The sequence below is a fragment of the Castanea sativa genome, chromosome 3 (assembly GCF_040712315.1).
Source record: "Castanea sativa cultivar Marrone di Chiusa Pesio chromosome 3, ASM4071231v1".
Classification (NCBI taxonomy): domain Eukaryota; kingdom Viridiplantae; phylum Streptophyta; class Magnoliopsida; order Fagales; family Fagaceae; genus Castanea; species Castanea sativa.
The window spans coordinates 37,265,164-37,288,096 of record NC_134015.1 but is presented as its reverse complement, the minus strand read 5'-3'; the positions used below and the strand labels follow the sequence as shown (position 1 = coordinate 37,288,096).

Below are 22,933 nucleotides of genomic sequence, written 5' to 3'. Positions count from 1 at the left end.
CCGTTTCGGGAAGAGGATCTGTCCTATAGACATAATTAGAAGAATTTTATTTAGGGAAAATTTGACAGATGTCCTAAAAATATTAGTTTAGAAAATATTTTTAAAAATTTTTTATGGAATTTTTTTTGAAAAAAAAGTTAATTTCTATAACATTTTTCACAATAATTTTATAACAAATCTTAGATAGCAAGCTATTATTATTCTAACCTGAACTCATCACCTTTTAAACAAACTACAACAACTTGCGACATAGTTGCCTAAGGCCTAACTAAAAAAATGCCCTCAAATATTAGTGGTGGGTTCAAATTGGAACCAATAACAACTTAACATCTAGGATGTGTTGTGAAAAATATTATGAATGTAGCACTTCTCAAAAAAAAAAAAAGACAATACACAAAAAAATTCACAACATTTTTGACAATAATTGAGTTGACAAATTTTTACTAGTTCTCATCTTGGTCTACCACTAACATTAGTGTTTTACTTATCGCTATCAATTTGCCACATTAACAGGTGTGAGAAGTTTTGTCAATTTTTTTTATGCTTATAGATTTTTTTTTTTTTTAAGTCTACATGATTTATATTAATTATAAGTAATTTTATATCTAAAATAAGATAATCAATTTTTAGACCCCCAAATACATCAAATGCAATGTAAAAGTTGTTATGAAAATGATGCAAACGAGCATTGTTCTTTATTTTATTTTTATTTTTGGCGGAAAGGTGTTGTTCTTTATTTAATAGTACTAGTAAAGACTTAAATAAAAAATAAAAAACATTGGGACTTAGTAACTAATGGGATTTATATGGATTCACCTAGAGGTAGATCACCAGCCGCTAAAAGTCTCTGCTTTGAGTTTGCGTGGAAACGAAGTTCAAAAAACAGTCGGCAGCTTTGTGTAGGAAGTAAGAACTAGGAACAAAGCCTTGATGCTCGCCGTCGTTAACTTAAAAGTTGAAATGACCAAATTTGGCAAAGATCAAAGTTGGGGTTTTTCTTATTAACATAATTGCGTTTACGTTTGGGCCTTTAATTTGTACGTTCTAGTATTATACAGTTAAGTCTTATTTTTCCGTTTTCTCATTCTCCATTCTTTATATCTTCTATCTATGTTATCTAAGGGAAAATACGTTTGGGAAGCATTGCCATTTATAAGCTAACTAACTTATTATTTATTTTTTTTTGTACTTTTTGTGAGTCTCACACGAGTCACTTATTTATTTTATTGAAATCTTACTTTTTACTAACATTTTTTTTTTTTTGAGAATGTACTAACATATTTTCAATAAAAAAACTTTCAATATAAAACTAGATAGGTCGTTCTTAAATAGACATGTGTGACTGATTTATAAAATTATTCATATATATTATTTAACGGGACAAAATTATGTGACTAAAATTATATATAATTGATCTCTTTAATTATCATATGGTGGATTGAAAAAAATAATAATTTCAAATATATTTGAATTTTGAAGCAAAACTGTATTCTTTAACCAAAAAAAAAGTACAACATAATTTTCATGGCAACATAGTCATTTGTAGTTTAAAAATCACACATGCCAACCATGAAATTATAAAATAAGAAAAAATTTGTCTCAACTCGAATACTAGTACATGCACTGGCGGAGCCAGAGGGGGCGAGGGGGGCACCTGCCCCCTGACTCCTTTTTTTTTTTTTTTTGTATTAGTAGTCACATGGAGGAAAAAAAAAAAACTTCTACTTGTTGAAACTTGAAAGTGACCAAACCACTTATTTCACTATTTTTTTTATATCATTATTTACACAATTTTTACTATTTATAATACTTTTCATAGCATTTTATCTTTGAATGATGCTAGAGATATTACAAATTTTACTACTTATGTCTTACAAATTGACATGTTATCAATCACAAAAAATAATTTCAAACATTTATTCATTATATTTTTTAAGTAACACTAATCATATTTTTACTCCATCAGTTTGTAAATTTTTTAGTAGCTATGAATGGGTTGTTTTTTGTTTATTTATTTTAATAATATGAAATATATTCATATTTGCTTACAATCGTTTATTTATTTTGTTGTTATTGTTGATTAATATTTTTTAGATAAATTTCACTTTTAATATCGTCTTTTAATTTTGTCCCTTCTAAACTAAAATTCTAACTCCGCCACTGAATACATGTGAATATGAAAATGATTGTCTACCCTTTACTTTGACAAATTATGATAGTACGATTGGAATAAAACTAAAGTTACAACTTTGACAAATTGTAAAAGTACGATTGGAATAAAACTAAAGTTATAACTTTGTTACCGTAATTTTATGATAAAGTGGCAATTTACTAACTATAGATAAAAAAAGTAATGTGAATAAAAAACACAATCAATAACAACTTGACTTTGTGTTTATTATGAAATTATTATGAAAATATTATTTTGTGTGTGAACTTTTATGATAGCAAAAGGACATGGGTCATGGGATTAGGCAACGAAGCCTTCGTGTGCTGGTTGGTGGGTATAGACTAAAGACACACAATAAGACGGCTCAAAACACGCACAACGGTCTAGTCAATCCTCTCTTAGTATCCTATATGCGTTTACCTCCTTCTATACTGCTAGCTTTATTGGTTGTGACTTTAATGGTCCGTTTGGACTTTGGATTGAGAGAGAGGGATGAAGAGTAGACTAGAGTATAGTAGATTTAGTCTAAAATTAGTTTATTTTAAGTCAACTCTATTCTACTCTCCTCCACTTTCTCTCATTCTCCCCTCTATCCAAACGAGCCATAAATAAGTATAAAGGCTTAAAATAATTAAGTTAGTTTATTCCAGATTTAATTACTTAAATCTCTTTTTTCTTTTTGTGGAGAATTAGTTTAATTACTATAATAATCTACTTTAGCCTCTAATCCTTGCGTATTGAGTATATCGCCCATGTGAACGGTACAGTTAGTTTATTAACTTTATTTTGTTTGTTTCTCCAAAAAAAAACTTTTTTTTGTTTAAAAATTAAAATAGATAAAAATATAGAAATTGTATTTAGAATAATTAAATTTTAAAAAGTTGTATATTAATTAAATAGAACACAATTTAGATGCATTTCTTTGAATGTGATGCTTTAAGATAGTATTGCTGCATTGCATTGCTGCATTGTATTGCATTAGTCAATATAACCATATGGTTGAATTTAATTGCGAAGTTCAATGTACATCATTTAATAAAATTAGTATGTAACTCATGCTACCGTATAAGAATGGATATAATTTAATAAAACAATTGAAATAAATATATTGCATTTTATTATTTAAGTGATATTATTGGTTTTGTTTATTTATTTATTTATTAATAATGAGTTTAGTCATGTTTAAAAGACTTAGTTTATTCACGTTTAATAAAACTTAGCATTATGTAATTTTTTAACAAATATTTTTATCATACAAAATTCTAATGAAAGAATGCTACATAGACATATATATTCAAGGTTGATTCATACACAGTACATATAGCTATGATTAAGTTGCTTTATCACAAACCATTTTTGGCAAAATATTTTAATCCATTAAATGTGAATCTCATAACGTGCATCTCATAACAATATATAATAATAGAATAACGTGAATCTCATAAAAAAAAAATTTAATCAATTAAAAGTCACTAAAATTATGAGCATAAAATGTAAAGACAAACTACTAATTCCTTAAAAGAAAACTTACAGTGAGTTGAGAAAACTACACAAATAATCTTTGATGTTTGAAGAATAATGAGATTACAACTTCCTTTCAAAATTGGATAGAGACTCGTGCTGATAACGTGTTATGAAAAAGAAAAGAAACATGCAACATCAATGATAGGAAAACAAAACAATTTTATAATTAAACAATAAAAATTATTGACAAAAAAGAAAGAAAGTATAGGCAGATGAAAGAAAATAAATATGCAACATCAATCATAGGAAAACCACAAAATTATATAATTAAACAATAAAAAATTTACACAAAAAGGAACGACAGTATAGGCAAATGAAAGAAAGCAGTAATCAAACCTTAAGAATTGTTGGAATTCGTTTTGCAAAGTATAAACCAGGACTATGAAAATTGTAAAGATAAGGACAATCGGAATATCTGGAGAACCTCTTCTTATATAAGATACAGAAATACCCAAATACATGCATCATTAATACCGAGAGATTCTTTTGAAATTCCATAACATTGATTGAAGAAGAGGTGAGCTGTATATTAAGGTGCCTGAATCGGTGTGGAAAAGGGAGGTGAACTTGAAAATACGTAAGTGTGAAAAAGGGAGGTGAACCTGAAAAAACACGGGTGTGGAAAAAAATAAGAAAAAAAGAAGCACATCAAAATTACAACAGATGGAGGAAAATTAGATTCCAATTTCATATTTACATTGACACGTGGCACAATATAGATTAGAATTCTAATTTAGAATTGCAATTGGAGTTTCTCTCTGCTTCACCTATTATATATATATATAGACTAGTGTGTAAACCCGTGCATATGCACGGATATATTTAAAAACAATCACAATTACCTATATATAATTTAGAATCTAATTAAATCTAGACTTTTTCGTTTTTGCATTTAATAATTTACTTGCCACAAAAATTTAAAAATTAGATGGAACACGTGCGCGAAATTGAACTCCAATTAAAATTTAATGTAGAATCTAATTGAATTTAAATTCTTTAATTTTTGCACCTAATAGTTCACTTGAAACACAAATTTAAAAATTAAATGAGACATGTGGCACAAAATTATACTCAAGTTTAGAATTTAATTGAATTTTCTCTTAGTTTTGGCTATTAATTAATATATATATATATATATATATATAACTTATAAAATTGAATTGTTTTTAGTTATAAAAAAAAGGCTCATAAATATAAAATCATTAAATAATTATATTTTTTATGGTTTACTTATATTGGACTTCTTGTTTTTTACACTAAATAAACTCATTTGACACAAAAATTAAAAAACTTAGATTAGATGAGACACATGTCACAAAATTAAATTCTAATTGAAATCCTATTTTTATATTGAATTAACTCATTTGGCACAAAAATTTAAAAACTTAGATTAGATGGGACACATGAAATAAAATTAAACTCTAATTTAATTTCAATTTGAAATCTAGTTGGATTTTCTCTCAACTTTTTCTATTATTATATATATAGATTTACTTAAGTTCTAATCAATTAAATAAAACAAAAGGGCTTCTTAATGGCAATGGTTAAAGTATATTTAATGCTACATTAAATAATATTTTTATACATTTTTTATAAAATAAATTCGCGCACACACACAAATATAAAAGTACACACAACATAATGAATTTGTGGTGTAAGCCACCGAACCATTAACAAGTGTATTTCTTTTTTGAACAATGTATATTACAACTCATAATTGAACAATTATTAATCTTTAACTCGTGCATTTAGGACACTCCTTAACAAGATCCAATAGCTATCGTTGTAGCAATGTCAAGCAAACTTTTTGTCTCTCAATAATTTTCACAAATTTATTCAGATTTTATGTTTTCACTAAAACATCCTCACTTTCATGTAGATTCATTTATGGTATCACTTTTATTATATATTAATAATAACAAAATTTTATCTATAATTCTAAAAAAATTGTAGGAAAACATAATGACTTTGAATACTTCTCATGCTAGCATAATGACCAAGGCTTCTTCTTTTGAGAGGAACACTATATTGTTGATTGAGTAAGTTAAATGAATAAGGTGATCTTCTTCTAGCACTAGTGTTCCTTCATGATCAACCCGATTAGGAATCTAGATTTTGAAACATATCACTTTACCCGCTGTTTAGGCACATAGTTTAGTAAAAGCACTACAAGAATATCAATTTGATTTACATCGTTTTAATTTATATCCTATTATTGCTTTATTCTCGACTATGATTATGAGGAGACTCCTACTTTTCAAACAGTCTTAAAGTATTAATCTCTGTTTGTCCATTATTAAAGTCTGAAGCATCGAATGGTATTACATTTTTGGCTTTTTGCTTGCGGGGAGGGAGAATAAGATTTCAAATCCTACGAACTAGTAAAGACAGAATAAGTAGTGCGGCGAAAACCCGAACTTTTTATTTCACTTTTTAATCAAAGGGAGAGATCTCTATGCTCAAAATGCTAAACTGTTTACGCGGCTCACTGTTATTTGTCGGGCATACGGTTTAGTACTTCTTGATGGCATTTTTCCATATTTATGGACATATAAAAATAATTACTTTTTAAAATAAAAAATTGTAAGAAGTATATATATATATGATTAAATAATTAAATTTGTCATATTTTCGTAGTTTAAACTTTTGAAACAATTAATAATTTAACATGGTATTAGAATAGATGGTCCTAAGTTTGATAAAATAAACTTTTCACATTTATCATTAGGGATGGCAATTTAAATCTGACCCGCGGATACCTGGTCTAACCCGACCCTAATGGGCCGGGTTTTACCCGGTCCGATAAAGAATAGGGTCGGATATGGGTTTAAAAAAAAAATCCGAAGCGGGTCCAGATCGGGTTCGGGTTTTATCAAAAAAATCCAGACCCGATCCGAAACTCGACCCGGTTAAATACCCGGTATATTAAATTACTAAAATACCCCTTATATATAAATATTTTTTCTAATTTTGTAACCCTAAGTCTCTACTCTCTACTCACACAGTCGACTCTCTACTCACACAGCCGCCTCTCTCACACTCAGCCCTCTCGCCTCTCGCCTCAGCACAGCGCCACAGCCCTGCCCTCTCGCTTCAGCCTGCAGCCCTCTCGCCTCGCGACCTCGCCTCAGCCCGCAGCTCTCGCCTTGCGGCCTCGCCTCAGCCTCTCTCATCTCCGTCAGCATGGTGGAAGTTCACTGTGCGGCCACCTTGCAGTGGTCGGTTCAGTTCGTTCTCTGATGTGTTTCAGTATTCATTTAAAACAAAAACCGATCTAGCCCAAACGAAAACGAAAGCGCCTCCGGACTCTTCTCTGTATGGTCCATACCTCTTAGCAATTTTTTTTTTTAAATCATCTTTTGTGGAAATTTCTTATACTGTAATTATCGATGATTTGAATCTCATATTTTTGGGATAAATCTACTGTTTGGGGGTTTGATTGTAATGTGATTTGGATTTGCAATTGTTACCCAATTCGGTGTTTGGATCTGTAATGTTGTCGTGTAAGTTGTGGCTGGTGGGTCATTATATAAAGCATGGCTCATGATATGTTTTTTATTGCATGTAAAGTGTTTGTTTAAATGCTTCTTAGGCCATAATGAGCCAAATCCTTGTCCAGCTTTCCGAGACAGAGCCAAATCCTTATTTTGCAGTGCTATAAGATTTTTTTTTGAGTGAAGTATTTGCTGTTTTGCAGTGAATCTATTATTGATTTAGTAGTTTCCATTTATTTAAAGCCTAAGTACTTGTGAGAGCATTACCGTCACATGATTTGCTAGTAATTGTGAGAGAGGAAATTTGTTTTGATAACAGTCTTTGGCGGTCAGTGAAGAAAGAAATAAAGAAGGAAAGAAATAGTGTGCCGACCTTTTTATTAACGAATTTTTCATTTTTAGAAATAGTGTGCCGACCTTTTTAATGGGCTTCAAAAATTTTTTTTTTTGGTTGGGCCAAATTTGGGCCCAATAAGTTAAACGGGGCCCGGCGGGGCGGGTCTGGGCCCCGAGAAAAAAACCCGATTATTATTCGGGCCGGGTTCGGGTTTCGGCTTTTAGCCCGCGGGTCGGGTCCGGGTATGCAAAAACCCGACCCGTTGCCATTCCTATTTATCATATTAAAAGGTAGTTTGGGCACTACGAGTAGTTTTGCACATAAGCTTTGAATGCTTGCAAGATTTTTTTTTTTTTTTTAATATATATAAGATAGAATTTCTACTCCAGTCTAATCTAAGTGTATATGTGTGTGAAACTCCTTTCTAGAGACTTGAACTCGGCCCTTACCCCTCACACCCCACAAGCACTTATACTTGTAGAATGACCATTGCACCAAGGGTATGCAGTGGTTTTGCAAGACTTCGAGAGCTCATGAGAGGTACATAGTCCATAAATAAACCAAGTCACATAGAAAATCTCACATGTTGAATAAAATAAAATTTTCACATTTATCTTATATTTATTGAAAATATTGCAAAGGGGCTTGGAGAATTTTGAAACCCATAAGCCTATGAATAACCAACTACACAGTAGCCAAAACATACACATGAATATCCTTACATCCCGTTGGGCATGAGTTATTTTCATCAAATAAAAAATCCTAAAAAATACCAGCATGATCATAGTTGAAAATCCAATTAAGCTGTCACTTGTGCGCACACGCGCACACACACACACACACACAAACCTCAAAATTAATTAGAAATGTCCTACCCAACCCAACGCATGGGTTGTTATGAAATCTAGTCCTACAAGTTAACCCATCCTTACAAGTTACCTTTGGGGTGCCTTTGAAGATCACAAAATATGAGACTCAACATAATATTAGGGCACAAGGTAGAGGGAAAGAGAAGGAGAAAATACTGTGTAACTCTCTTAGAGTAAAAAGAAACATAAACATTCCTCACAAAAAACTCTGAAATTCATTTTAATTAGAAATGACAACATACATTCTCTTTGATTCAGCTGGTTAAAAAGATAATCATTCAACAACACTTTCCAAGCATCCCTTCTCTCCCTCTCTCACCATCTTCCATAATTCACTTAATTATCTCACAAGAATTGGTTGGATTTTTATAATATTCATTATGTTTTCTCTTGTACATCACTAATGTGGTAGGAGATTTATAATGTTTGTAACAGAGATATTTAGGATTCAAATTTCCACTCCCCAACTATTGAATAATTTAAATAAAAAAAAAAAATCAGTCCTTACATTGTGGGCTCAGCGGCTCATTATTTGTTACGCTCCTTACAAGACAAGGTGGGCTCACACGGAGTTAAAAATCCTGATCTGTTCAGACCGCGAGCTTTAAATATTTGGGCCAATTATACTGTCATATTGGTTTTCGGGCCAACCCAATTATGCTTCTGTTTGCCTAGACCTAGAAAAAAAAAAAAAAAAGAAGAAGAAGATTTGGTACTATCTATTCTACACAAACACCTGAAAGAGCTGAGAGAGTTTGAGCTAAATTCTGTGCAAAATGGTAGAGAGATTCTTCTTGGCGAGTCAAATGGAGCAGCCCAACCAGTCCGACCCAGATCCAGACCCAATTATGCTTCTCTCCGGACCTCCTTCCTGGTAATTTATCTATGATTTTTTATTTTTTTTTATTTTTTTTTTTATTTTTTTTTTTTTTTTGTGTTTGAATTTTGTATTTGTTAAAATGCGTAAAATTTAAATTTTGCAGTGGCAAGAGTTCCTTACTATTCCAGTTTGCATTCAACTCCGCAATAGATGGAAATAGGAATGTTGTGTTCATATGCAACCGCCGTAAGTTAGAAAGCAACCCTCCTTTTCTCTCTCAGGTACTTACTACTTACTCATTATTATTGTCTTCTCAACTCCTCTTAATAAGTAGAGACCAAGAGATAGCAATTTTAACTATAGGTAATGAATTTAGAAATTTTGAACTTAGGAATTAGGATCACTTGCTTAGCTAATAAACAAAGCTATCAAATATCCAAAATGTGGGAAATGAAATGATGCGTTTAATTATTTATTCAGCTCGAGTCCAAGAATCAGCATCTTCAAAACAAAAAGTAATCACCTCTTCCCACACCCTGCAAAGCAGAAGTAGGAATTTTGTGCACCAGAGTTATTCTAATACTATCCTATCCTTGCCGAGTAAATTTAAACTCTCTCTCAAAGAGTATGGCCTAAGATGTGGATTTTTTTAGTTTGTATGTTCTATTTTCTAACTTAGAGATTTTGGACAGGATTAGAAGTTCGAACTTATGACTATTTGCTTTTAGAAAAAAGGAAAATAAATAAATTTGTCATTATTTCAATAGCCTTTCTACCAGAAGATATCTTCTGCTCTCTCTCTCTCTCTCTCTCTCTCTCTAATGCAACACCCTGCATGCTTTCTTCAATTAATACTTCAGGGCATCAATCCATCCTCAGATACCTTTCAGTCTATACAAATGAAGTAAGTAACTATTTTTAAAGAGTGTAAAATATAGTGATAAATATTATTATAATCTTAATTTTTTGATTTTTAATTCTATATAGATTTTGATTTTCTGAAAGATATGTGGATGATGATGAAGGAATCAAGAACTATTTTGCTGCGTTCCACCTTCATGATACATTTCCTGCGGCAGTTGTTGTCGATGATTTTGGAGACTTCTTTGAGGACAGGTAGCTTGTTTCTAATGTCATGTTTTCACGTAAATGTATCATACATAAACTTTTTTGCCTTTGTAATTTTTATTTACTGTTTGATTGCTGTATGCACAATATAGTCCAAAATTTAAATAAAATTTTCCTATCTTTCCTATTTTCTGACACTGTCAACAAATTCTAAAGGAGCTGCCAAGAGAGATATAATAATCCTCGTGGAAGAGACTTGGCAATGGTTCGGACTTTAGCTTTATGTCACAATGCAGTTAATCATGCTAAGTGAGTGACCCGATGGCCATTACCATTCGAGTGTTTAGCTTAATTTTCTTTTAGAACAAGTACTAACAATATTTGTTTCTTAACTTCTATGGTAGTAAGATGATGCCTTGCAAGCTTCTCTTGTCAGATACACACCACAGAGACTCCCCAAGGTTACTTTTCATTTACAAGAGATGGGTTCCAACTATTTTTACAATTAAAGGTTGGCTTTATGTCATGAAAGCCGATTTCCTGATTGTCTATTTTTCTCTGATTATGCACTTTTGTGTTGTTTGTTGAATTTCATTGTTACTCACATGTTTCTATTGGGATGTTGTGCTCCAGGTGGTGGCTCAGGATCATTTATTCTGAAAAGCATCAGCAATTCGGGCAGTGGCAGCTCAGTGAGGATCAGAACTGCAAAGTACTCCATAGCTTTGCAGTATCTGATTTTGGAGGGGATAACCGAAGACAGTGAACAGTAACATTATTTGTAGATTCAGTCTATGGAAATATAGTTGTTAAAGTACTCTCTGCTGAATGAACTGAAGTGTCTGAGTTCTACTAAGTCACTCTCATTTTTGGATAATTTCTGTCACAATGTAACTTATAATTCTGTAGAAATACTTGAACTTTGTGATATTTATATCTTCCGGTATATGATATGAATCTCAGTATTCAAAATTCTATAAGTGGGGGTATTATGAATTCAGCTCCAATTTTTGTTTGTTGTACTTGTGGAGCACATTTTTATTATTCAAATGGATTGGATGTCCCTTGGGAAGAATTAGTAGAAATCATGTCATAATTTCTTTAATCCTGCTCTTTTTTGGTTTGAATCTTCACATTTTTACTATGTAAGGTAATGGAAAGTTTCAAATCTATCTCACTTTGTATTTCAACGTGCATCTAATTCTGGATAATAGAAGCTTAATTTTCATGTTATGGTGCCTTCGCAAGTGCAATTGCATCATAGGACCAGAACTTCACAGCACATTTTATTATCTAAAACTTAAAACTGAAATGCATGTATCGAATCAAAATAGGCAGGCATGCAGGCTAAAACTATTTAATGCATGATAACAATCTATAACTAGATTTCCCATTACCACTGAGACACCAAAATGTTAGCTTGACTCAATCCTCTGAAAGAGAGATTTATAATTAGCTTGTTAGTCAAGTGCATGATGTGCATCATCATTATTTCAAAGCTTAATACACTGCAAGTTATAGTTATTCACAATATAAACATTGGAAAAACGTCAACAACAAAACCAAGAAAGGAAAATAGAAGATGAGTAGATGACCCTGATCGATCTATCCACATCACAACCTTCCCTTTGTTTATGTGTAGTTGGAAATCGAAGTTTTCATCACTCAGGTTCACAGAAAAGATCATCACAAGCCTCTGCTGGGAATACCCTGTAACAATCATGAACCCCTTATGTGTCGCATGGACATTCCAGACCCACGTTAGTGTCCTCTGTAACCAAGAGGTAGAATCTGCCATTCATTTGTTCTCTAGATGCCAAGCAGCAAAAGCCCTCTGGTTTGCAGCTTGCTGGAGTTTCAGACCAGATGATACCATGTTATCTAGCCCCAGTGATATTATAAAAGTCATCCTAGATCCCCCCTCGCCCCCCCCCCCCCCCCCCCCCCTCTCAGCCCTAGGCCAACCCCAGGACCTTTGGCGAGTTACACTCAACATGGCACTCACATTGGAAGAACTTTGGCATACTCGGAACGATGTGCTTCATCTTAAAGGTGCTGTTGACCTTATGCAGCCTGTTTAAGGATCAATGCAAAAATCATGGAATGCTCTCAGGTTCTATCTCCTTGTGTGGTTCCCTCACCAAATAAGACCTTTGCCAAATGGATGCCTCCCCCTGTGGGCACCATCAAGCTTAATGTAGATGCAGCAATTTCCCAAGCAAAGGCGGCCTTAGCAGCTATTGCTAGAAACGATCATTGGGCTGTGATTAAGGCCTGGGCAAAAAGCATACCTACTTGTTCCCCCCTTCTTGCTGAAACTGAAGCAATACTCTGGGCATTGCAACTAGCTCATGGTGAAAATTGGAGGCATATTACTGTGGAAAGCGATTCAAAAATCAGCATTGATGCCATCTTGGTTGATTCAGACAACCCGGTGTGGGCCATTTCTTCTAAGGTCTTCAACATCAGACTATTGGCTAAGTCTTTTCCCTCCTGTCTTTTTCTTTGGATTAATAGAAGTGGAAATGCTGCTGCCCATGTGGCAGCAAAGTACGCACTAGATTGTTCAGGTTTTCTTTCTTTTGTACCAGGTAATCTTCCAGCCGGTTTGGCTTCTGCTTGTAAGGAAGATGTCTCATCTTGTTAGTTCCTTTGAGTTACATATTGAAGTTTACCAAAAAAAAAAAAAAAATCATGAACCCCTTCTTGTTCAAATATGTCATTGCAAATTAAAATTCTTAATTTCTTAAACTGCAGATCTGATCATAAGATCTTACGTCTTTGGCTCATTGTACTCAAGATACTCTCATTCAACAGTCTCTGAAGAAGTCTTGGCTGTGTATTTCACCTCTGGTTTGATCTTCACTTCAGGGTACATTTCAGCATCACAGGCTTCTCTCCCAACTGTCTCACAACTCAAAAGCCTCTGCTGGAAAAACACTTGGGAATTATGCAGAAAACCAGTAAAACAATGCTGTTAATTCATGATTACGAGCTACTTAAAATATTCAAAGCTTAAGCCAGAAGGTAATGTTGGATGGGCTTACGAAGTTATGGAGCTGTAATCAACAGCTGAAGGGTCCCCGGTTCTCTCTCTCTCTTTCTCTAACTCATTCATTCACTATTTGGCTAATGGGGAGCCCGGAGTTGAAACTTGAGAGACTCCCAATACTTAGACAAAAGAAAGATAGATTTTGAATGCAAAAACCAACTTTGTGAATTTTTAGGCTCAAAATCTTCACGCTTGGTTCCACATGCCTCTCCCAAATACGAACTGGTTCACAATCTTCACACTTGGTTTCATCACCTGCCACAAATTTGGTGGTTGTTACGGACGCAAGGGTGATGCAAGATACAAAACTGCCTGCATTTTGATGGGTTATGTTGGGTTGGTTCTTTTTTTGCTATGTTATGTTGGGTTAGTTCTCTAGGGAAAATGGGCTTTTGCTCTCGTATTGCAAAAAATCCAGCAATATGTCCGTCCCTCTTTTGAAAGTTTTTAGCTCCATGTCCCTGTTTTAAAACTTGATCTTGTAAAAATCGGGTTTTTCCTATAACTCAATGATATTAACATCGAGTTTTGGTGTACCTCGATTTTATGATGGTCAAGTTTGAGGTAGGATTTTGCCACGCTGGATTATCACCTTGGCCTTTCCTCCCCCCCCCCCCCCCCTTTTTAATCTAGCAAAAACTTGATTTTAGTAAGATCGAGTTTCTTAGAATTTTTTTTTTCAAATTGAACTCGATATTTTTAATACTGAGTTTCATTTTATTCATTTAACCATGATTGTATAATTGTATCACTCTGTTTTACATGATGACTCAACTCCTCTTAATAATTAGAGCCCAAGAGTGCATTTTTAACTATAGGTAATGAATTTAGAAATTTTGAACTTAGGAATTAGGATCACTTGCTTAGCTAATAAACAAAGTTATCAAATATCCAAATTGTGGAAAGTGAAATGGGGTATCCGGTAAGGGCGTGCACTGAGTAGGGGAAAATTGCAAACTAACACCAATCTCCAAACTATTTCATTAGTAGACAACGTTTCTAAACTATTTAGGAAACTAACATCTCGCGTTCGCAAGACTCAAGTTCATTGTAGCAACTTGAGTATAAGAGACTCAAGATGTATGTGCTGGTAGTGGAACTCGTGTTTTACACACTCGATTTCCTTTCTTGTTGACCTGTTCTTCCTTTGTTCTTCATTCTCCAAACCAACCGCCAAATCAAACCCCAAGAACAAACCCACACAGCAGAAGAGGAAGGAGGAGAAAAGAAAGAACACCCACCAGACCCAGATAAAAAATAACCCCAGGAACAAACCCACAAAGACTGAGCCGATTAAGAAAACTCACATTAAGTCTGAGCCGATTTCCTTGCCCTTCATCGCTGTCGCCGTTGCTTTTCTGGTTTCTTGCTTGACTTGCTTCGTTATTTTTATTTCTTCATTGTTTTTGTTATTGTCTTCTCTAGTAGTTCTTCATTTTGGTTCTTGTCTTCTGTGCTTCTTTGTTTTTGTTCTTGTCTTCTTGGTACTTCTCTGCTGGCCAAAATTGGAAATTAACACTATTTGCCAAACAATATAATTAGTAGGCATTATTTTCAAATTATATCTCATACTAACATCTCGAGTCTAAAGGACTCGATTTTGGGCCTAAAAATCGAGTTTTTGAGGGTCGGTTTTCATGTTTTAATAAAGTCTGAGATGACACTTTTTCCACGTGGCGTTTACCTGGAAATCGAGTCTTAGAGACTCAATTTATATATCGACCCTTAAATACTCGATTTGTATGTGACATGTTCATCCACGTGGAAGCCAGGTGATCCGTGGAAGCCACCTGGAAACCGAGTCTTTGAGACTCGATTTCTAATAGGGCTTTTTCAAAATTTAACCAAGTCTAACGCCTCTCCACTGAACCTCTGTCACTCACCCTCTCACTCTCACTCTCACGCCTCTCTCACACCTCGTGCCTCTCTCACTCTCACGCCTCTCCACCCTCACACAGACACCCTCTCACGCTTGCTCCTCTCTCACTCTCATGCCTCTCTCACTCACCCTGTTTGCTTTTTAATCAAACCTCGGCAACCTACAATTTACTCACAAAACCACCTTGAAAGGTCCGTCCAGCTCTCTCTCTCTCTCTCTCTCTCTCTCTAACATGTTTTGGACTTAGTTTTTCTAGAATTCTGTGATTTGTTGTTATTGCTGTATGTTTCTCTTTGATTTTTCGTGATTTCTAATGATTCGAATATGTTATTTGTCTCTGGTTTTTTGTTGGATATATCTAATTATAAATTATGTAGTTGCCTGATTTGATTGTTGTGATTTTTTTCTTTTTTGTTAAATTATTTAGTTTTGTCTATATCTTCTAGGTTTTAGTGCACAAATTTTTTTAAAATTTATTTTATTGCCATTAAATATTCTGTAGTTTGATTAAACTATTATTGATTTGTAAGCTATCAATCTTAGTTTGGTAGGTGTTGAAGGACTTTGTGTGTGAGCTTTTGCTCTTGTTTGTTATGTTTGTTCATCAATATAATTTCTGAATTATATATATATATTTTTAAAAACTATTATAATATTTATTATTTTCAAAATTTTCAGTTAAAATCTAATTTTTAATTTGTTTTGATAACATAGGAAACCTTTTTAAAGAAAGAACCATTTGGACTTGTCTCTAGCCCCAAAAACCTATGGGTAATTCGACTTGGATGGGCTAATTTTTAATTCTTTCTGTTTGGGTGGTTGTTTCATTCTTGATCTTCTTACTAATGAAATACATAATTTAGAGAAAACGTTTATGCTCCAAACAGGGCTTGCAAAATTTACAAAATACGCTGTGATTGTGAACATCAGTTTCGCTATGATTGTTTGCTCTGTTCTAATTTATGTTTTTGGGGTTTTTGATTTAAAGCATTTGCTCTTTATTGTTCTGTGGCTATTGGTGATGCTAACAACTAAGTCAATTGCAGAGGTACCTTGCCATAGATTCATGATAAACACAAGTCATAGCTTTAATGTTACTCCATGTTCTCAATTTATGTGTGATGTTATACTTTTTGGTGGATACCCCTCCTATTTATGTGATACCCAATGTATTGAAGCATTTTGGCTAGTAAGCACTTTTGAAATTATATGTTATCTTATAATATATGACATTTATATTTGGAAACCCAATGGTGATTGGGTGGTTTCTAGAGCAATTGCCAAGGCTCTTCTAGGCATTTTTCAATAATGTTTACAATTCCATTAAAATGTGAATCTTTCTGAAAAGTAACATGGTTTCTAGTGAAAATGAAACTCAATATGGATTTCTCATAGTTAAGGTGCTCTAAACTATGAAATGCTTAGTTCAATGACATGAGCTGTGTATTTTTAATAGAAACTTAGTTTAGTTATGGTCTAGAGCACATTCAATACAGTAGGATGAATATGCTGCCCTAAAATGTTTCCTAGATGCTAATGCATTGGCTTAGTCTTGTATTGGGTTTTTGTTACTAACTTTGAGTGGATATTGAGTTCCTGAGCTGCACCTTCTGTTTGTTAGTTACTTGTTATCTTTCTTAGTGTTATGACATTCAAGACTATCATGATATTCATTAAATTTTTAGTAGAGTGATGCTTGTAGTGTTAGGTTATTTTGTGTATTCTAGTTAAGAGGATGGACCTGAATATTTTGTGGAACTTTATCATGTTCTGAAGAATAACTACCTAGAAACTCTCTTGAGTTTATTGATTAATTAGTAAACTTCTGCTTATGTGATATTTTGTCTGAATTTTATTTCTTTTAGTAGTTTATTTTCATGTACTTACCTTTTATTTTAGCTATTTATGAATTTGCTGTGGATGGTCTATGTTACTTTGCATATTAGTCATTGATGCTCTTTTGGTTGGTTTTTATTTGGACACGTGTTGTTAATGATATGAGGTTGATTTTTAGTTTATTAGTTGGTAGTGTAGTTTACATAATATGTATGAATTTTTAGTTTGCTTCATTCTTTCATCTTTTACTGAATCATTCTTTCATATTTTACTGAATTCTCATTGTACAAATTGGTTTTGGTTGCTCTAACTCATACCTAGTTACATAAGCATATTGTGTGTTCATTTATCAAACTAACTGTTTATCATTCTTGTGCAGTATGGCTGCCACAAATGCTGGACAAATTGACCATGCGCAGCTTGACCTCATTGACCAGTCGGTGTTGAAATTGTAAGCCAACCATCAGTCAGAAGCTATTTGGAATGGGCAGGTAAAACACAACACTAAAGATTTAACGAATGTACATGCATTTAATTCATACAATGTACACGCACTTGCTGTCATATATTAATCCATGGTTTTGTTCTGTACAGGATCCAGGGTCCCTTAAATTTCGTACCCGTAGTGAAGAGTTCTCCAATCGAGAGTCAATGGTGGACGACCGAGTCGTTGACATCATTAAGGCACTTGGTTTGGAGGGACTCCTCAGGATCCCGAGTAGAGAGATTGACCATGGCCTAATAACGGCCTTAGTGGAATAATGGCGGCCCGAGACTCACACCTTCCACATGCCACATGGTGAGGTCACCATCACATTGCAGGACGAGGAGGTTCTTCTTGGGCTTCTTGTTGATGGCGAGGCCATAAGAGGGAGCACGCAGAAAGAATGGAGTCTTGTGTGCGAGGAATTCCTTGGCTTCCTACCTGTAAATGATGAGAGAAAGCAACTTAATGGCCAGAGGATTCTCATCCAATGGCTTTTGGAGGAAGTTGCCAATCCATTGCTGCCTAATGCTGAAGAGGATCAGCTGCATAAGTATGCATGATGCTACATCCTAGCGCTACTAGGGGACACAATATTCATGGACAAATCCGGCGATAGGGTGGATCTAATGTGGGTGCAGCAGTTGGAAGACCTTCGCAACCCACGAAGGTACAGTTGGGAAAGTGCTTGCCTTGCATGGTTGTACCGAGAGTTTTGCAGGGCAAGCGATAAGAAAGCTAGTCAGATTGGTAGGTGCTTGTTGTTGGTCCAGTACTGGGCATGGACCAAGTTCCCATATTTGTGCCCGACAGTCGAGCATGGCCCACCAATGGGTGCTTATGGTCCTCTAGTGCGTGGTCCATTGTCCTTGAAGTAAGTCTCTATCTCATACACGTCTTGTAACTTGATTTTATTTATTTATTTTAAAAGCTTCTAGGAATTATTTAAGTCAATATTAAACAATTTTAAACAGAGATTCAATATATATGATTAGGTTAATATACTCTAATTTTGTGTCATATTTCCTAAATTATATGATAAGGTTAATATATATGCTACTTATTCTTAATTTTTAGTTTTTTATTATTTTATAAGTATATAAAAGTTGCTTAGTTAACCAAGCTTTAGTTTACTAGACTAACTATCTTATTAGAAAACATACTCTAAATGCAGCATAACAAAATATGTTTGTAATGATTAGTTGAAAAGCGAGTGGGTGAACTAAGGTTATAAATACTTTACTTAAAATTACTATGTACATTAACCAAGCTCTACCCAATAACATGTTATAGAGAGTCTATATGCAAATTGTTTCCTATAACTTCATTACATTAACTTGACCATCCATAGATTGATTACATTATAGTTTTAATCATATGATTTTCTTTGTGGGAAAGTTGTACAAAGTTAATGATCCCTTGTTCTTGATTGTAGGTGGTTATGGGTCCCAAACAAGAAAAACAGGCCCGCCCACGTCTTCCTGGACAAGTATCGCGAGCAAATAGCTTCAATGCTGCTAGGCCAGGTATAAAAATGCCTTGTTTAACATGTTTAGGAACAAGATATACGTTTGGTGTTGCCTAATGTGTTGCGTACTTGTTTTTTGGCTGTTGTAGGTGGTGTGGCAGCTGTATGAAGCTAAATTAGAGGACCTTCCGCTGTGGTGCATTGTAGGAAGGGCCGTGTGGACAGCAACGATGTCGCTTGTATGTTTCCACCTAATAGAGAAACATACACTAGATCGTGTCGTTCGTCAATTCGGGATGATCCAAGAAATTCCATGTGATGTTGACACTGATACAGTGCTTCACCAAATTGATTTGAGGGGGAAGGTTGGTGTTGATTGGATGAGGAAACATGCTAGGCATATCAGGGAGTGCTTGGTGATATGCCTCCACAGCACGAGTACTTCGACTGGTTCAAAAGGGTAACTCGGAGGTTCATCGATATCCCTGGTGCTAGATTGATTCTAATGGTAACTTCTCCATGTGTTCTATATCTTACCGTACTTCTTAGCATGAAACCACTGTTGAGAGAACATGATATATGTGGTCCAATGTCTTCTTAGCATCAAACCTCCCTTTTAAAGTTGTTGTTTGCTTAAGATTCCTTATAGACAACTTTGTTCATTTACCTTATAGAGAAGTTTGTTGATTTACCTTATAGAGAACTCTGTTTATTTAAAAATCTAATTTGAGATGCTTTAAGGTCATATTTCCTATTTCCTATTAGAGTTATGGTATACATTCTTCTTTCCATTTTTATTATTTTTAATTTTCTGTTCATTTGAATTTTTAATTACCATGTTTGTCTACTCTATCCGCTAGCTACATCTTTAATAGAAAAGATAATTTAAATTTTGTCAGAACTAATTCAGAACCAACATTTATTATATTATCAATTGGCATTGTTGATTTGGTATTGCATTACTAATATACCTGGTTTTTCCATGTGCAGATTGAAGGATACGTCCGTTTGTTGAAGCGTCACCCAGTGGGCACGAAGGACCACAAAGACATTACTGATGTGCTGAAGGTAGTGCAGGAGATTGGCCGTGTAAAACCTCCTATCCCTAAGAACCTGAATGAGGAGGCAGTTACTCCTGCGACAGCGGCTACTCAGAGCCTAAACACTACTGAGAGGCCAAGCACGAGCAGAGCTCCTGCCGGACGTGGCTCTCGTCCGCTGTTGCTACCCCAAGAGTTGTCCCTACCCCCGATCCCTCTCCATCCACCCCACATCCATCCCATAGCCCCACCATCCCTTCACCCAGCCCACATCCATCTCCTAGCCCCACCATCCCTCCACTCACCCCACATCCATATCCTGTATCTGACATCCGTCTACCTACCCCACGGTCATTTCCTGAGTTGTCACCCATTCCATCTTTTGACCTAGGTATTGATCCAACCCCTCCTGACAGCTAGCAGCAGGAGCCACCCTCCCACAATACGTCTACTAGCCCTTCTTCAACATCAACCCACCCCATGTTCAGGCTGAGTAAGCTGCTGGGTTACCTGTAGTGGCAGAAGGTCGGCCAAAATGTATATCAAAGGCACCTCTTTGTGGGACAGGGGGCACAAACATAGACACAAATCTGGGTCCGAGGCATCTGACAAAGAACATGCAAGACCTCCTCCTCATTATACGAGATAGCATAAGGTTCAAAAAAGGTAACTCAAATGATACCTTATTCCTTTGTAAGAGTGAAGTGGGGGGTGAGGTTGTGGGTTTTAACGTACATTATTGGAACTAGGTGAATGATACAAGCATATGGACATTAGCTGGAGGTAGATATTCCAACAAGGATATTGTTGCTGCTGTTATCTTGGAGGTAGATATTCATGTGTTTGTTGTTATCTATGGTTCTTTTGTTATTAAGTATCTTAATTTGAAGCACAAGTTGAGTGCACAAGTTCTGAAGTCAATCTGACATGTTTAGGTATAATGCTTGTTGCTGCTGTTTTCTTTTATACATTTTATTCATTCACCCTTTAGTGTATGCATTTGTTGATCTATACCTTGCTTGAGTCGCTTTAGACATGGGGTTATACATTTTGTAATTCTATTATTGGTTTCCAAACTCATTAGGGTTTTCTATCTAATTGTGTGTAATCTTCAATTACTTTGTGTTCATCATAATGAACACAAATTGTTTCTTTCTGTCAATAAAATTCCATAATTATCCACACCCCCACCAAAAACAAAAGGTTACTACCATTGTATTGCTTTATAGTAAATAATTAGCTTTTTGTCTAAATTGCTAATTGTGCCTTTTATTGTGCCTCAACATGCATTTTCTGCTTGTTACAGGATTGTATCTACATGCTGTAACTGACACAACACTTGTAGTAGATACATGTTAGATAAATTCTGTTTGATCTTGTAGATGCCCTTACAAAAGTACATGTTAGAGAAAATGATGGAGGAAAAGAGTATTCCTTGCAGGTTGTTCTGGAGACCAGCAAAAAGGCAGTGCTTCAAGGCAGCATAGACTGTCTTACTGGTAATACATATGCTTTTAAAAATGTATCTGTTTATGTAAGCAGCTGTCATTGGTACTTCTATTCCACTTGTGAAGGATATCATTTCAAATTAATGTCCATGTACCTTAGATTTTTTTCTATTAGATGTACTTATTTAAAATGTAGTCTGTGCTTGTTTGTGTGTGTCTCTCTCTCTTCCTAAATTATTTTGTCAAGTGTTGCTTCAACATTTGTGGATTTGAAGTGCATGATGTACCTTATGGTTTTAAAAAAAAAATGCATAAATCGCTCCTTGTTCAAAATAAAAAATAAAATAAAAAACTGTAAAGAAAAATCACACAATTCCATGGGGAGAACCAATGAGAAACCAAGAAGTTTTTTTTTTTTTTTTTGTGACATTGGTGTGGATGCATTGCATGCTTATGTTTATTTTGTTTATTCTTGGTATTGTATGTAATCTTTTTGTTGGTTGGGAAATCGATACCATTTTGTTGAAGAGGTAATCCCCCTTGAAATAATTAGTGTAATACTGTCTCACATCTAGCAGACATGGGCATGTGTAGCTAATTACTAGAAATGTTACTTACCCCTGATTGGTCGATAAGCAGTTGAAACTGAGACATCGTGCTGAGCTTGCAAAAGTTCGTACTGAACTAGAACCTTGGGAAAAGTAACTAATTGAACATTAGGAAAAACTTGAAGTTACATGTACCGTTTGCAAGCTTATGAATGAAAAGGTGAGTTTTGGTGCTTTGATAGTATCTTTTTAATTAATTCTAAGGGATGAGAGCATTAGCTACTTGTTAGTGTCCTCTTATTTTTCATTCTCACATATAAATGGAAACATTTGTATTAAGCACTTCATTATTTGTCAAGCAATTCATTTTTTGTGTAGATTGACATTGTGAGAAGTAAAAGGTCCTATAATATGAATTGTGTAGCAGAGATTAAAATATAGTTGGCTGAAAGTGATGGTTGCTAATTCAGCATGAAGCTGGTCTTGCAACATTTGAAGATGCTCAAAAGCAGGTGGATGTTATATTGGGAAAATTAAAAACAAAAATTGCAAGCATTGCAGATATTCAAACTGATATAGAAAAGAAGAAGCTTGAAGTATTGGGAGCTCGTAAAATGGAACAAGTTTGTGTTTTCATCATAATTAATTTGAATTTCAAGTTCACTTGTTGTTTTGCCATTAGGAAATATAATCATAGTACTCGACCCTTATTGCAGGAATGCATCAAAGAACAAGATGCACTGATTCCTATTGAACAAGCTGCAAGACAGAAGGTTGCAGAACTTAAGTCTATTTTAGATACTGAGAAGAGTCAGGGATCAGTTCTGAAAGCAATCTTGCAGGCTAAGGTGTCGAACCAAATTGAGGGAATGTATGGAAGAATGGGTGATCTTGGT

General features: G+C 34.5%; 1 protein-coding gene across 2 annotated transcripts; it reads left to right on the top strand.

Moving 5' to 3' along the window:
* Window positions 1–9,073: 9,073 nt before the first annotated feature.
* Window positions 9,074–11,367, top strand: LOC142627521 (uncharacterized). 2 transcript variants are annotated; one of them, XM_075801397.1, is made up of 7 exons: window positions 9,074–9,268; window positions 9,378–9,495; window positions 10,075–10,118; window positions 10,220–10,330; window positions 10,499–10,591; window positions 10,687–10,743; window positions 10,916–11,367. In XM_075801397.1, the coding sequence occupies exons 1-7, from the start codon at window positions 9,171–9,173 to the stop codon at window positions 11,046–11,048; spliced, it is 654 nt and encodes a 217-aa protein (XP_075657512.1). In that variant the 5' UTR covers window positions 9,074–9,170; the 3' UTR covers window positions 11,049–11,367. The 2 variants fall into 2 exon arrangements, with proteins under 2 accessions (XP_075657512.1, XP_075657511.1); XM_075801396.1 differs by having other exon boundaries at window positions 10,687–10,793.
* Window positions 11,368–22,933: the final 11,566 nt, after the last annotated feature.